This window comes from Eptesicus fuscus, chromosome 15 (assembly GCF_027574615.1).
Source record: "Eptesicus fuscus isolate TK198812 chromosome 15, DD_ASM_mEF_20220401, whole genome shotgun sequence".
Lineage (NCBI taxonomy): Eukaryota > Metazoa > Chordata > Mammalia > Chiroptera > Vespertilionidae > Eptesicus > Eptesicus fuscus.
In genome coordinates this window covers 4,974,229-4,990,588 of record NC_072487.1, presented here as the reverse complement: position 1 = coordinate 4,990,588, position 16,360 = coordinate 4,974,229, and the positions used below count along the sequence as shown (strand labels likewise).

At 47.1% G+C, this 16,360-nt stretch overlaps 1 protein-coding gene across 3 annotated transcripts in view; it reads right to left on the bottom strand.

Annotated features, from left to right (window-relative positions):
* The window catches only part of FAM120A (family with sequence similarity 120A), a 110,082-nt gene that overhangs the window by 21,525 nt on the left and 72,197 nt on the right, over positions 1–16,360 (bottom strand). For all 3 annotated transcript variants that reach the window (XM_054727058.1, XM_054727056.1, XM_054727057.1), the window contains exon 11: positions 6,613–6,865. In XM_054727058.1, the coding sequence (XP_054583033.1) occupies positions 6,613–6,865 (253 nt within the window). The remainder of the gene's footprint in view (positions 1–6,612; positions 6,866–16,360) is intronic.

The following is a 16,360-nucleotide window of genomic DNA, read 5'->3' as shown; positions in this document are numbered from 1 at the left end:
ATTAAATACAATGGTTTCATGAGCTTTAGTGAGGTTCATGTACAGAAAGTGGAAAGGAAGCCCAGGGTGAGAATTAAAACTACAGTCTTCAGGATGAGTGTCTGCAGTCCCCAGGAGCACAGAAAAAGAACACAGCAAATACGGAGAAAGTCCCTTCACTTTTCTCTGAAAAAAACTATTGTGGAAAAGACTGTGTGAATACCCCATGTTCTTTGCCTAAGTATCCATGTTAGACACCCCTTTTATTTTTTAAAACTTGTGATAAAATACACAACATAAAATTTACCATTTTAACCATTTATAAGCGGACAGTGCAGTGGTATTAAGTACATTTAGTGTCGTGCAAACATCCCCACCACCCACCGCCACAACTCCTTTCATCTGCAAACCTATGAAACACTAACTCCCCCCACTCCCAAGCCCTTGGCTAGATGTTACTTTAAAAATTATTAATCAGGGAAAAAATATCTTGGGGGCAGGTTGGTTTTCTCAAGATCTTCCCTGGTTTTCCTGGCTGCAAAGACTCCCAGAATTCAGTTTAGCTGCAGCAGCAAACAGTCTTTGTGGTTAGAATATCTGCTATTTCCTCCATTTGGCTTCCTCTTCCATTTTGACAGTTACCATTTACTTCTTTCTCACTGGAAGTCCTGGGAAAGCCTTTCTGATGCAGAAGAGTATAAAATGGACATAAAGATATGCAGCTGCATAAACAAATAGCTCACCACCTCCCAGGATGGCACAAATGGCACCCGCGGCAGCAGCTAGCACTTGCACCCTCGGTTACCTCCGATGTCCACACTACTCCGAGATCCACACGGACAGTGTGCTCAGCCCCTTGACGTCGCTGTTTTCTCTGGACATTCTTTCTCCACGCCTTCTCCTAGGGTCTCAAGTTTCCTACCATGGAGGTGTGAGGCTCTGCGGCTCCCTTTTCTCACCCTCCTCTCACTGCCCTTTAGAAGTGTGGGTGCCAGGGCAGAAAGGGGGAGCCGGACCCTGCCTGTGCTCCCCAGGTGTTGGAACAGGCTCCACTGGTTCTCTGGAGTCCTGTTTGGGGTTCAAGCCCTCCATATCCTATTTTGGTTACTGATTTAAGTTCTTTCAAGACAAAACCCAGTCTGTCCGCTCAGGAGAACATGAGCTCTCTTGGGTCAGGACCTCATCTACTTTTCTGGGCTGCACCCCAGAAAAAGCCATCTGCTCTGTTCTGAACCCTACCTTCACCCTCATGCTAAACTTCGGCTCAGACACTGGCCCCTCCTGGTCTCTGCTACAAGGATTCTAGGGATTTGCCTGCTGTTCTTCCCCCATCCTCCAGAGTGCTGTCCTAACATCACATTTGGACATATGTAACATGTGGGTGCTGACAACACCAGTGAAAGTAGCAAGGAGACCACCACCTCCCTGACAGGGTGTGCCAGCCCCAGATGCAGAAATGGAATCTACCCTAAAGGAACATGGACAAACCTAGACTGAGAAGCAGCCTCCCCAGAGGTGGACCAAGTGCAGCTGGGAGCTGCCCCCTGTGTGTCAGCACTGTTTCCACTGGTTCATGTGCGTCTAAGCTGACTGCCTGTCCCCAGACCCCGGGTGTGCAGAAAACCAGGGCTCCCTCTTCAGAAACGCCTCTGCACCAACCAGAGGAAGACGAGAAGCAGTCGAGACTGGAGGAGACATGACAACTGAGTGTAAGCATGAGCCAAGATTTTGTTGCTAATAGATGCTATTAGAACAAATGGCAAAATCTGAGTGAGATCGGCACGTAAGATGTACCAATATAATTTTTCTAATTTTGATAATGTCCTTGTTTTTTAGGAAACACAAACTGAAGAGCTTAAGATAAAGGGACATCATGCCCCCAACTTACATCCAAGGGACTGAGGACAAACAGTGAGGAGAAAAGCAATTGCAGTAGAACGTGAGTGTGTGGGGAACCTGGTGAAGCACAGCGACGAGCTCTTTGTATTAATCTCACAATTTCTTCCAGTTAGAAATCATGCAAAAAAAAAAAAAAAAGATCAAAGAAAAGGAAAGAAGTCTTTGTGGGTGACAGCCTGGCCTTGGGATCACTGACCTTTGTCCCACCTCAGCTATCAAGGCCAAGGGTCATGCCACAGGGACTCACCTTGTCCAGGATGCAGGCTTTGCCCTCTCCCTGCCCCCAGCTGCAATGCCTCCAGAGAACGACCACTAGGCTGCCAGCCTGAGCCCGCCCACAGCCAGTTCTCGAGGGGCTCTTACTACTCGTCCTGTTACCAACCCTATTACTTGTCTTTGTCCAGACTCCCTTCCAATCCTCCCCCCACCACTCTTTACCCCAAGACTTCAGACCTACTACTCAGTCCATCCCCATGTTATTAGTAGGTTATATCCACTGACCAAATAGAGGCCATGCTGGGTAGCCTCCTTCAACTACTATCCTGGGGCCTCAAATGCAGAAGGTAGAATGGATTCTCTTAGTGGAGTGCACCAACCCATTTATGGTGTCCTAGCCCCTGGGACTTGTTCCGAGAGACACTATCCCTCATTTCTACCAAGCCCCCAACAGGCTGCTCCTCCTTAGGATCTGTGACAGTCTTCCCAAGTGAAAACTCCCTCGTCCCAGGCACCCACTCCACACACAACAGTCTCTGCACCCCAAGCATGTCAGCTGGCTTCTGCAGGAGTATGGGGTCTGCACTGCACTCACTGGATGCCACACACGAACAGACGCAGAGGTTCGTTCAGACTCGAGATTATTAGTTACATTTACAAACCTCTTCAAGTTCTAAAATGAGTTCTTTTTAATAAACAACCACACACACACAAAAACTACAATAAATACTGTCTTAAAAGCAGGGACCAGGGCCGTCCTGAAACCTAGGAAGACTTCATGAAGGCCTTTTCTGGAGTAATGGCAGAGGAAGGTCCACGAGGACCAATCGCGTGAAGAGAAGAGAGGTCCGAGCATCCAGTGACCCACGTGGCTGAATGCATAACAGACAAAACACAAGGGGCATGAAACGACATGAATGCTGCACTCCCAAATCTAGCAGCTGACCCTACACTAATGCATGGCCACCTGTGTTCAAGGGCAGCCCCATGAGCCCGGTCCAGCAGGCTTTTCAGGTGGACGGTAGGTTGCCCCACTAGACTAAAGGCCACACATCATTTTAAACTTCAAAGAGAGAAATACAAAGTAACCAAGTTCATTATTGCTAATTTGATTTTAGGCCACTCTTAATCTTAAATTTTTGGCTAATATAAGATGGTTTTTATTAATAAAAACCAGTCTATAAATGAATTTTCCATCAGAGGAAACCAGAGATTCAAAAACCAAATAAAGAACTGGTCTTTCCCACTCGTTCATTCTCATTGGAGATAAAGATAAGAAACTGCTCATTTTAGTCAACCTCAATTTAATTCAGGAAAGGCTTCTAAGTAAGTTACTGGCCTTAAAGTCTGAATTTAAGAAACTTCAGGAAATAAGCACCTGACTAAAACTCTGCCCCGTCAGCAGTCAAGCAGGTGCTACCCAGTAGGGGATCAGGAGCTGGAGGAGGAGGAGCCAGCTCAGGGGCAGGACACATGGGGCTAAGACAGGTTAGGGCCTGGAGGGCAACTGTGCCCCAGGCTTTTACTGTCTCTCTCAGCGTCAGAGGCCACACACCTGGGGAGAGAGAACTGAAGTGGGCAGGTTGGAGGCGTCAAACAGAAGTCCACAGGCCTGTGGGTGTCTGTGTGCCTATAAACAGACCAGGAGGGCAGGAGGTCCAATACCGTCCCACCAACAACAACCAGGGCACCTCTGCAGAGCAGTCAGGAAGGGCTCATAAAGTGACAAAGACAACTGTGGAGGGCAGCCTGACAAGGCCCCTTCTGGTCGAGTAGGTGACAACAAAGCACCAAATTAAAAGATGGAGGCAGTGGACTAGAGGCCACTGAAGACAGAAACCAAGAGCCACTGAATGATTAGTTTCAAAGTGCCTCCCGTGAAATACGTATCAGTTATAAACGGAGTAGAGCCTCTCTGGAGATGTCCCACAGACACCCCTTCGTCACGTGCCAGAGTGCACACGCACAGCCTGCAAGGGACCAGGAGTAGCAGAGGGAAAGCTGCTCCGCCCTCTGGAAACCAACGGGCTTCACAAAGAGAGGGTCTGAAATGAAGACAGAAATAAAGTGCAGATGCTGATTGATTCCAATGGCTGTATTGTGACTATACAGGAAAGTGTCCTAGTTTGTTAGAAAATCACACTCAAGTAGTATCTGGGTTAAAAAGAAAAAAATGCTCTTGCAACTTTTCCTGAGTTTTAAAGTGGTTAAAAGAAAAACATACTAAAAAGCTAAAAAACCTGATTCAGGTATGCATGCCAATTCAAATTAATGCCAGTGTCTACACAGGCATTTGTGGCCCGTCAACTGAGAGGACCTGGAACCACACAGTGCCCAAATCTGGGTTTTCAACCGCTTTCTCCAAGGAGGAGCTGGCCCCTCAGAGGCGGGTTCCAGGGCAGGGAAGATGCGCACGAGCCTAGGCATCATGTGGTATCAAAAAAAGCAAGAACATGCCAGGTTACAAAGGACACTGGAGCTCACTGGCTGAGCTCCCAAGGCCCGAGTAATCAAATAAACAAGGACGCTACATCAGTTATAATGCTAGGAATAAACTGGATAACCACAAGTCCATGCTGATACATATGGTTAAACAAATGAGCAGGAAGAAGAGACACATTTTCCTTATAGAACAATCCCAAATAATATCCTACCTTATAATAGACAAATATGCAAATTGACTGCACCTTCGCTACGCCCAAACCACGCCCACCAACCACGCCACGCCCACCAACCACGCCCACCAGGAAACCGTTGCAGGGAAGCGTCTGCGCCGACCTGGGGGGACGGCTCGCTCCTGCGATCGGGTCACAGGGACGCTGGGGTGCGGAGGAGCCAAAGGCCCAGAAAGCCGCCCGGGGGTTTCCGGGCCTTGGGCACCAGCCGGGTGTCTGCTCCGATGGATCACAGGAGCGAGCCGACCTGCGATCGGGTGGCAGGGAAGCTGGGGTGCGGGCGGAGCCAAAGGCCCGGAAAGCCGCCTGGGGCTTTCCGGGCCTTGGGCGCCAGCCGGGTGCCTGCTCCGATGGATCGATCGGGTCGCAGGGACGCTGGGGTGCGGGCGGAGCCAAAGGCCCGGAAAGCCGCCCGGGGGTTTCCGGGCCTTGGGCGCCAGCCGGGTGCCTGCTCCGATGGATCACAGGGAAGCTGGGGTGCGGAGGAGCCAAAGGCCCAGAAAGCCGCCCGGGGCTTTCCGGGCCTTGGGCACCAGCCGGGTGCCTGCTCCGATGGATCGCAGGAGCGAGCCGACCTGGGGGGTCGGCTCGCTCCTGAGATCGGGTAGCAGGGATGCTGGGTGCAGCCAGCCCAAGGCCACCGCCCAGGGCCAAGCCGGGACCCTGAAAGAAGGTAGAAGGCGGTGGCCACAGCCAAGGCCTGGGTCCCCGGTGCCAGCAGAAAACTGGTGCAGGCAGCCAGGTGTATGAAGGTCTATTGCACGAATCTTCGTGCAAACGGGCTACTAGTCCTATGTAATAAAAGCCTAATATGCAAATCAACCAAATGGTGGATCGACTGGTCGCTATGATGCGCACTGACCACCAGGCGGCAGACGTTCAACTCAGGAGCTGTTCCCAGATTGCAGGCCCCAGGCCAGCCAAGGTGGGTGCCAGTGGGGGCCCCAATTGCCCCGGCAGTCGCCCCGCAGAGGGAGGCTACCAGCGGCAGTAGTGGGGGGCAAGGCCAGTGAGTAGGCGGTGCCAGTCGGCCAAGGCGGGTGCCCCCTGATCTCCCCGCCAGTAGCCCCACAGATTGGCCCTGATCACCGGCCAGGCCTAGGGACCCTACCTGTACACTAATTTCGTGCACCGGGCCTCTAGTATAATATAATCTTCCCTAATTGCCTTCAAAATCTTTAATATTTAAAGACAAAATTGTTTAAAATCATTATATTTACACTAGAGGCCCGGTACATGGATTCATGCACATTGAAAGGAAATTAATTAGAAGGTGGCCAGTGGGGCGGGACTGGGTGAGATGGGCTGGACACACCCTGGAGCCAACTTCCCACTGTTCCTCCCTGGCCAGCAGCACCCAGGACAGCGCTGGGGCTTGAAAGGCGTCTGTGGAGTGAGCGGGGTCCCTCCGGCAGGTGGGGTCCCTCTGTCCCAGTGTGCGAGAGGGCACTCTGCAAAGTTGCTGTTGCTTGGCAGCTCCTGCGTTGAGCATCTTCCCCCTGGTGGTCAGTGCGCATCATAGCTACCGGCCATCAGCCAGTTGGCCGGTCACTTAGGCTTTTACATATATAGATAAAGTACATGTTCACCAAATATACCTATTCTGTAAACATATTATACAGCATCAATGCAAATCCACATTGCATTTACATGGCCTATATTTCTGTAGTTATATGTAAATATGAGATGTGGATGAATTTCAACAGATAACCCAGTTCACCTAGAATAACCCCCACGCTTCTCCCACCCCCCTCCCCGTACTTCATACAAAGGTCTCTGAGAGGCATTGTACAATCACCTGCTGGAGGACATGCAGCTGCCAGAGCAGCCGTGCCACACCTACCGTAGGACACAGCACAGCACCGTGAGATGAGTGGGCACGCTGGCTGGGTTGAGCATGGCTGGAGTGTCTGACCTCATGCAGGCCAGGAAGGCCCTCATCCTGCGGTTCTTGTCCTCCACTGCCTTCCCCAGCCAGAGCCTTTTCAGGTTGGGGCAGGTCCACTCCCTGAAGGCAAGAGCTTCCACCAGTTCTGGAGTTTGCGGAGATTTCCCTTTGTAAGCTGCCCACTCCTTAATGATCACTGGTGAAACCGCTAGAAGGAAATCAGAGGAGAAGCATTTATGCCCCATCTCAGCTCCTTTAAGCCTAACAAAAGTAAACTGCTCTAGTAATTACAGCCTGAAGATGTTACCTCTCATGTAACAATACATCCTCTAGTTAGCAAGCCATTAGTCATCAGTTCTCCCAGTCTAAGACATTTGTTGTTCCTCTATGTACTTTAATCCTTCATTTACATTTTCAGTGAAGCCACCAATAAATTTCTTCTCAATCAAATCATGACCTGATTTCCCCATATAACAATAATATATATAAATTTAAAATGTTAGCCAAAATTTGTCTTAATATAAAAACGCATTAGTAGTTTTATTAATAACAAATGGCATAATTCACAGAAGTATGTAATTATCATGGAAGTCCACGGAAAATCCAATTTAGATAGCTAATCTTTTCCTACATAGATAAATACTTCTAATTAGATTTGAGAAAAAATTTACATTTGGTGGCCACTTTACTTAAGGACCTCTTACCTTAACAAAGATAACAAAATGTTAAAGGATTAGCAAAAGCAAACTACCATGCAGCGAGACCCTGAAAGCCCAGCAAGGCTGCAAGCAGAAGCAACAGTCCACGTTAAGAAATCCAAGGTGACACCAGTGTGCAGCAATTCTATGCAGCAAGACTGAAGACCAAGTGTAAAACGCTCCATTGTCACTTCAAAAAAAGCAAGAAGTTCTAAGTTGATATAACACAAAACAATGACTTTTCTCCGCAGTTGTTTTACCACTATTAGTGTCGTTAATTCTTACCGCACACAAATATGTACATTCTTCTACATGATTTCCAAGTAAAGGAAAGGAAAACTATGCTGGGAATACAATGAAGACAAGGCCTACTGCAGAGCAGAGGGTTATGACAATCAATGGTAAAGTTTGGATGTGCACTTTGTAAGGAACATTAAGTATCAGAACTCAAGCAGAGCCCAGGGAGCTGCCAGCGGCCAACATGGAAGCCAGGACAGCACTGTGATTCTATCTAATGAGCTCTTTCACACCTCAGTCCTTTCCAAGTAGCAGTACCCCACCGTGGCTCGTTTTCCCTAAAGTAATGCTTGTAGCAGCTCAGAGACCAAGAAACCCAGATCCTGATAAAGTTAAATAATTAACGGGTCATCTCCAGCTCCATCCCAAGTCTAAACTGAGTAAGGCGAGAGGCAATCTTGTCAGAGGCCAGGAGGAGCACCAGGAGTCTGGTACCTGGACACACGCATTGAGTGAGCACCGGGAAAGCCAGCTGAGCACCTTCGCCCAGGCAGCCACGTGGAGGCCGTGCTGCAGAGAAGTGCTGGGCCACACCCTGAACAAGGGTGCAAGTCAAGGTAGTTCCAGAAAATTTTCCTCTTACCAAAGAGTTACTGTTTTGTTCCATTCATTTACATTTTAATATCTTCATGTTTAAATTAAAAGAAAACTTAAAACACTTAAAATGCTTATTTTAAAGTCCATCAAGTCAAAACAGGGATACACATGTATATTAAGGTATATGCATTTTTGTGTTCATCAATATTTTTAGGTGCCAGACACAAACCCAGTAAGCTCCCATCATCCAACAGACCCTGTCCTCGGACTCACAATCTAGCCACCCCTCCCCCCAGTCCTGCCAATATCCCACAAGCAGTGTGTGGCCCTTCAAAATAAGCCATTAACCAGTTTCCATTAGGTTACACCACAAAATTCATTTTCATGCCAAAAAAAGAATAAAATGCATAAATCTATTTTTTTTCTAAGTAATACCTTCATTTTGGTGGCAAAAATTTATTTAAAGGAATTGAATTAGATCTTATCTATGGTTGTAGAACTAATTAATTTGGCTCTCTCACTCCTCCCCCAAAACACACGCATGCAAAGCATGAATTTCCTAAATCTTAAAAACCTCAGAATATAGTGCCAGAAGTCTCCTTTGAGTTTTCTCAAGAGGCATCCATATTAAACCTATCTTCATTCATTCACTTCTTTCCCTTTCGTCAGCTTTATTGTCTCTCTTTATTAATTTTTTAGCATCATTTTCTTATTTTATGTCTTGTTTTCATTCTAGAAGTGAATTTTTGGTGGAGGACTTTCCTTCTTACATTCAGAATGCTTACACCTCTACCTACTTTATGTTCCAAGGTCCTACATCAAAGGTAAGTGGAGGATGGAGATGCCTCTTGCAAGTGGCTGTTCCACTTGAGGCTTCCCTGAAGTTGCCCTGGACAGCTGTCCACACTAGCTCTGAGGGGCCCAGTTTGCCTGCATTTACCTGGCATGAAGCTGTGTGCTCAGATCCCACCCCACCCCCAAACCCCCCGCAGTGGCTAAAGGTGAGCCTCTCTACACACTAGCGCCCAGGACCTCGGCTGATGCTGGTCAAAGGACTGACCGATCCTCGCGGGGACCTGCAGTCAGTGCCTGCCAGGAGCACAGGATGGGGCGGGGGAGACTGCAGCTGTGAAGAAGGTATCAGATGTATTAATGTTCTCCCATCCTTCTAAGCATTTTTGTTGCCTAGCTGCACTATTCATGATAAGAATGGCTCAAATCTAATTTCAGAAAAACATGTCTCTATCAGACAAAATAAATGCGCAGTAACACAAAGCTTTGTTCCAAAGCAAAGCTGTTCCTGGCTTGCTTTATTTTTAACACATGTGTATCTATTTTTAAACAACTCAACATTTAGAGATCTTTTGTGTATACCACCACTTCATAGCTGTGGAACCTTTGGCCAGTTACCGGACAGGGCCAAAACGTGGGTGAGGCAGGTGAGGTTCCCAGGGTTGGGGCACCAACTCCCATATGCCCATGTGAGAATTCGGGTTTCCGTAAATTCTGAGCTGGGCCTCTCACCAACTTCCCTGTCACCCCACCCTCAATCCTGGAACCAGAAATGACAAAAGGGCCAATGACTCACTCTGCAAGGCCCCAAAGAAGAAACACAAGGGCACCTTACACCCTTGTTGTGTGGTAATAACTGGCTCTAGATTAACTAACTGAAGATTGGTGTTTTATAGATTAATGAATTAATTGGTGGCCTCTGCTTTCCAAGCTGCCAACACGGGGTGGCTGGCACACACAGCATCTCCTCCCCTCCGGCTCCTGGCCTCCTCCTAAAGCCCTGCTGTTCAGGAGGGAGGGCAGCTCACAGAAACAAGCAGATGCAAAGGGGCCAGCTAACAAGTCACCTGGGCTCTTATCATTTCTACAAAACCCCTGGGTATGCAGGGATTCTCTGGATGGAACTGGGCAATGGGTTTCAAGAACACCCTGAGCACATTGTGGGCCTTAGCCAGGAGCACTGAGGGGTGAGGCACCACTTTAGAAGGACAGGTTCATGCTGCCTTGTTAAAGCAGAACAGTTGGCTGATCCAGCTGCCGGCCATGAAAAATCTTACATGTCCTCATAAACAAAACTTCATCTTGTCTTTACTGCTGACAGGAAAACTGACAATTGCAAGTAGGCTGTGTAAAAAACAATGTTAGATCATCTTCCTTACCTTACACTAAATCGAATTTTTACGTTCAAAACAACTCCAGTCTTCTTGCTACCAGAAGCTAAATTTATAACGTACTTTCGTTATGGAAAGTACCTCTTCCAAAGACAATTTCAGTAGGTACACACTATTATACTTAACCTCTTGGCAAATGTTTACCTCCAGACATTAGTCATCTTCTACCTTGGAAAATCTGTTATGATGCTGATTTTGAGATCCATTCCAGACCAGAAATAATGAACATGTTCCATTTTGTAAGCCAATTCCAGCTGCCTTGTAGGAGCTGCCTATAGTGCCACATGACGAAGTACGTCTCCAAACTCAGTGCCAGGACACTGTGACCAATACCAGGGCCGGCCGGGGGCTGAGGGGTGACAGTTTGGCCTGTACACAAAGTGCTTACAGGTGAGAAGAAAAGAGGGGACAGAGGACTTCCAAGACTGCAACCACCTGGATCTTTGGTCTGTGTCTGGTGTGCGTGTGTGCACACATGGTGTGTCTGTGCATGCTTTGTGTATTTGGGGTGGAGACTTTTACTTGCTGAGCTTTCCTGGGGTTATGATACCACACCACACACAGAAATAAAAAAAAACACCTCCAGTTCCCTCATATCAGGGCAGAAACAAAAACGTCGGTGCAATCATAGCTCAGCTCCTCTTTCCTCCTAATGGGAAAAATGCTGGTTAACTTACACACGGTCTGTACACAGGTGGAGGTCCAGCTGGCTCTACATCTCCTTATGCTGACAACACCTCTGTGCACACCCGCTCCATGACTCTCAGGGGTAAAAGACTGAATTTTTCCCTTCAAATGTTCTATGTCTGAAGCTAAGGGCTGCCCTCTGTCCATAAAAATATCCATGTGCAGTAGACCACAGGGTACAGGGACGAACATGGTGTTTGCTACACATAGTAAATGCTATTCTAGTCTTTCCCTTCCCTATTAATATCATTCCCAGTATATTATAAACTCAAGTTCAAGGACCTCTGACGTAAACATTAATCCAAGAGTGTCCTCTGAGCCAGGCCGCCTTCCTATGTCTCTGGAGCTTGGCTGTTCAAAGTTCTGAGAGGAAGAGGCAGTTCACTAATGCTAATTCTAGAAAGCTTTGTGGAATAAAGAAATTCAGATGAACGGATATAAGCAATCTTCATATATTTAAAAAGTACACTAATATTGGTCATATTGAAGTATTGTTTGTAATACAATCCACAGTGAACAAATTTACTTATTTTTAACAACAGTCCCCCAATTATTTGACACGAAATTTTTAAAGCAAATTAGACCAGGAAAAACCAATGTTCTCTTTGGCTTTTCTTGATAGTTTAAAAAGTAAAGAATAAATATGGAGAAGTCCTTTATAAGAATAGTACTCGTATATGAACTTACTTCTTATTAATATAAATTCACCTCCTGTTTATAATTTATGTCCACCTACTGTCTACAAGTCTGTTTCTTTTACTTAATTTTGAGGTACTGGAGAGACTTATTGCAAACAAAAAGGCCAGTTTTATAAAGAGGACAATAATTTTAAAATGTGCAACTCCCTGAGCTTTATTCCCTGATTTTTAATTCTTCTACTATAGCTGAGGCAACTCATTGTCCCACTGCCTTTTTATTTATTTATTTAATGTTTTAATTGATTTTTTAGAGAGGAAGAGAGAGGGAAAAATAGAAACATCAGTGATGAGAGAGAATCATCCATCGGCTGCTTCCTGCACACCCCCTACTGGGGATCAAGCCAGCAACCCCGGCATGTGCCCTGATGGGAATCGAACCAGTGACCTCTTGTTTCATGAGTGGATGCTCAACCACTGAGCAACACCTGCTGGGCTGTCCTACTATCTTTTTAGAACATGAGCCCTTTCTTCTGGTCCCTTCCATTCACTCTTGAGGAGCAGCTGGGAACCTTGCCCAGAGGCTGAGTAGTGCCCCTAGGAAAAAGAGCCACAGGGCAGCAAAGGCCAGAGCTGCCTCCAGGGCAGGAGCATGTCTTAGAAGCAGCTCCCTCATCTGATTTCACATCCAAAAGGCCTGTAGGCCCGGGCTGGCTGAGACCATACCTGTCTCCAGACAGCGTTTATTCTAGCAGCTATAGAAGCAGCTTCCTGGTCCCAAATCCTCCACTGCCACCACCCAGCTGCCACCTCCAGCTGCCACTGCCACCACCCAGCACATCTGGGCAAATCTGCTCGTGTGGGTGTGACTCCTGGCCCCACTAGTGGGACATGGAATTCCACAACAGTGACTTCGGTAGCATACTGCCATTACAAACACGTATTCTGAAGTATTCCTTGAAAGCAGTATTACAGAACCTAGGGAAGGACAGAGAGCAATAGAAAATAATCCTCCAGCATGTAATACAATATGATTTCCAAAGGCTATAATTTTTTTAGGATCTGATTGTACATATACTACTTTAACCATATAATGATTTTAAAGTGAAACATTGATAAATAACACAAAAATTTATTATAGATTATGATCAATTAATCATAACGGATATATGTCTTAAATTTAGTGAAAGTTAAATATTTTTAAACAACCCTTCAGACTCAATATGCCCTTTAACGAATTCTTTCTGATGACAACCCTCCATGGAAACACCTATCACAGTGGCCACACAGCAACATGCACCTGCATGAACAGCGTTCTGAGCTGTATTAGATCAAAGCCTTCACATCAACAGTGGCTGCATCCCCCACGTGAGTAGGCAGAGTCTCTGGAACCCACGTAGCGTGGTTTTGGCTATCATACCACCAAAGCGGACGGCAAAGCCAGCAGGTATTTGAGGAGCAAATCTGTCCCAAGACCCCATGGTGCACTTTCACATGGTTTATGAATCTTCTGCAAAGTCCCACTGACTTCATTTCACCTAAGAATGATCGCAGGTAAAACAAGATTTTAACAGACTCATCTTGGAAATCTTGTCAACCAAGACCTCCCCAGAAACCGTTCAAGGTCACCCTTTCAGCACGACCAGACACTGTCATTTTCCCATCTCATCCAGAGCACCCAGAAGCTTACAGCATTTTCTCCTTAAGAACATAAAATGCGTCGTCACTTAGCTGTCCCAGGCATGGACACCTAAAGCCGTGGCATCATCAGCATCAGTGTTTAGAGCCAGCTGGAAATCTAATGAAGAGTCCCAGGAAGCAATCGTACCATACTGCTAACGAGGACAGAGGGTGGCAGAGCGCACAGGCTCAAGACTCACAGAAGATTCCAAGGACAAAGTTCAACCATGTGGAGACGTGGCGTTCTGGGTATGAGACTGGGGGATGTGTATTACTATATATGAGCCTTTTCCGCAGGCTGATTTCCCCTTATTAACGAATGCATGAAAGAAGTTCAACTTTATCAGCTCCACCAAAAGACCAAGATTCTAAAGCCACTTAGGAATGTCTCACTCACCAAACTTACAAGCTAAAAAGGTCTCTCAACTTGCAAATTCAGAGGTCAAATTTACACATCTTCCCAGAGGTAAATTTTTATTTGTAACAGCACTTTAATAATACATTTCTCCAGATAACATTTAAGTTCCAGAGGCTAATTCAGCTTTGTCTAGAGAGGGGGCATTGAAACCAGCCTTTCTTTCCCATTTCAAGGTTTTCTCTCTGCCACAATCCCTACCCAACCCATCTTTCTAAAAAGAAGTATCACTCTTCCAAACTTCAATGGCTCCTCCTTGCCTACAGAAAAGTCAAAACCCACGTTCCTAAGTCACCTGAACAGAAAAAACTGCACTGTGTTTAGCTGACCTTTGCCAGACACTTAGTGACTCTGCACTGTCACACACGAGCGTCGTTGTCAATACCCTACACTTGGGGTCTCCATTCCAACAAGCCCTGTATTTGCATCAGTTACTCATTCACTTTTTTACTGCTGCTAGGACTCCCCAAGGAGAGGGATACACAGCATTAACAGACATATATCCGACGTGCCATTAAGAAGTATTAAATGTTCAACTACACTTGGCCATTCAGTGCCTTGGCCCTTCTCTATGATGGAGGAACACCCCATTCCAGGCCCTTTTCCTTGTAACAGCTGGCTCCCTTTCCCAAACCAAACCAGACGTATCTTCACTCTAGTTCTTGCCTTCACCAAGAAAGGTAACCCGAGTACAGACCCCCCTCCCCCCTCCCAACGAACCCTAACATCACTCCTCCTATTCTCTCTGCTAAATTCACCTTCTTTCCCCACTCAATACTTCCCATTGGCCAAAAGTAACACAACAATAACAAATGACTCTATATCCTGCACTTAAAAACAAATCAGAGGAGTGGGTGGGGAGTGGTACCGAGAAGGGAAGGAAAGAGAGATGCCCGCTGAGTTGCTCTGAAGCTAAGGCCGCTTCCACTCCTTTCACGTCTGAAGAGGAATGCTGGCATGCCCTCCTCTTCCTTTCCTTTGCATCCCCCGGTGCCTCTCCCACCCGGTCCGGAGTGTCACAGAGCCCATCTGAGTCTTCCCAAGAGTATCACCCATCTCCCTTCTTCCCCGATCACTCCATTCCAAGGCCCTCCTGCCCCAGCTAGAGCTGGCCTGCTGCCGGCAAGCTGACCCTGGCATTTCTCTGTGAGATAGTGCTGGGCCTTGCGGTGTGTTCTACACACTCAGCCCTTCACTACAAACTGCCTCTCTCTTGCTTATGCTCAGAGGATGCCAGTCCATTAGTGAATACCTACCCCTGCCCTCTGCTTCCCCTCCTGTCTGCTAACAGGACAGCCTCTCCCAGGCCCACAGGACACCAGCAACATCAGGTACAAAAGAACTGACGAGGAGGGAGGGAGCATGCTGCATGTCACTAGCTGCGCATTTTAAAACTGCAGACGTGCAGCAGGGCAGAAGAGACTAAGACTCGTTTCCTGAGAATGCCTGCAGCTCGCTGCGACGCAGAACTTCCTGACCTGGAGGGCAAGGACAAAGCAGATGGGAAGGACTCACACTGCCCACTGCTGAGGGTGTGAACGGAGCACATCACCCACATTCAGGCTGCTGTGAACACTGAAAACTGCGGAGGATTCTGTTGTGTAAAGAACTATGTTCCTGGGACATACAAATAAAAATAAGAATAGCCTTTCACCATGAAACCAAAATGGTGATCCAGTGCTGAGGACATGGCAGAAAGTCCTGTACGGTTCCGTGTAGCACATGCATTCTAGGCCCAGCAGAGAATCAAAGGGGCGGGGCGGGGGGGGGGGGGACGGTCACAGCTGCAGAGCCAGGTGGCCTGGGTGGGCCAGCACGGAAAACTGACCAACCCTGTGCAAAGTAAGAAAGGTCCTTCTCTTCTGAGCATGTGAATCATGGTGCAAGGAAAAAGTGAGAATATGTACAAGGTGTGAGAAAATGTACATCGGGAGCAGACTGGGCCTCTAAAAAGAGTGCCGCTGATAAACTCAGTGTTCAGGTGGCGCCGCTGGCCCTGACCGAGGCAGCTAGAGGCGGCCCTTTGGAGTCTGCACCACCTTTTCCAGCTACAGTCGCACAAACAGCCCAGCACCACTCTCAGCACAGCTGTCCTCAAGCAGGGGTAGTGACAGGCAGATGCTTCATTTTGAAGGCTTACAAAAATCATAATTTTGTCATAGTAAAAAGAAAGGACAACTTAAGAATCTATGGACCTGAGTTTTCAGCATCGCTAGGATCTCTGTGGTTTAATTCCAAAGATAAGCCCCACTCGTACACGTCCCGGAGAGGGTCAGCTGCACCCATCCCCCAGGCCTGCACTGACCTGGCCCCATGCAGGTGATCTGTCACTGCTTCTCCTTAGTAGGCGGACAAGACTGTAGTCGACAACTTCCACGGTTCATAACATTCTTATTTCAGACTATAAGTTTTGGAAAACTTTTCTATATTGCCTACTAAATATACAATGACTTTTATATTTCCTATTAGTAGGTAATATTACCTAGAACAAAAAGGCACTTTTACTAGAAGATGGAAACTGCTTTGACCTCAGTGTTTGCCAAAGTTTGAAATAATACTTTTTGTCTTTGT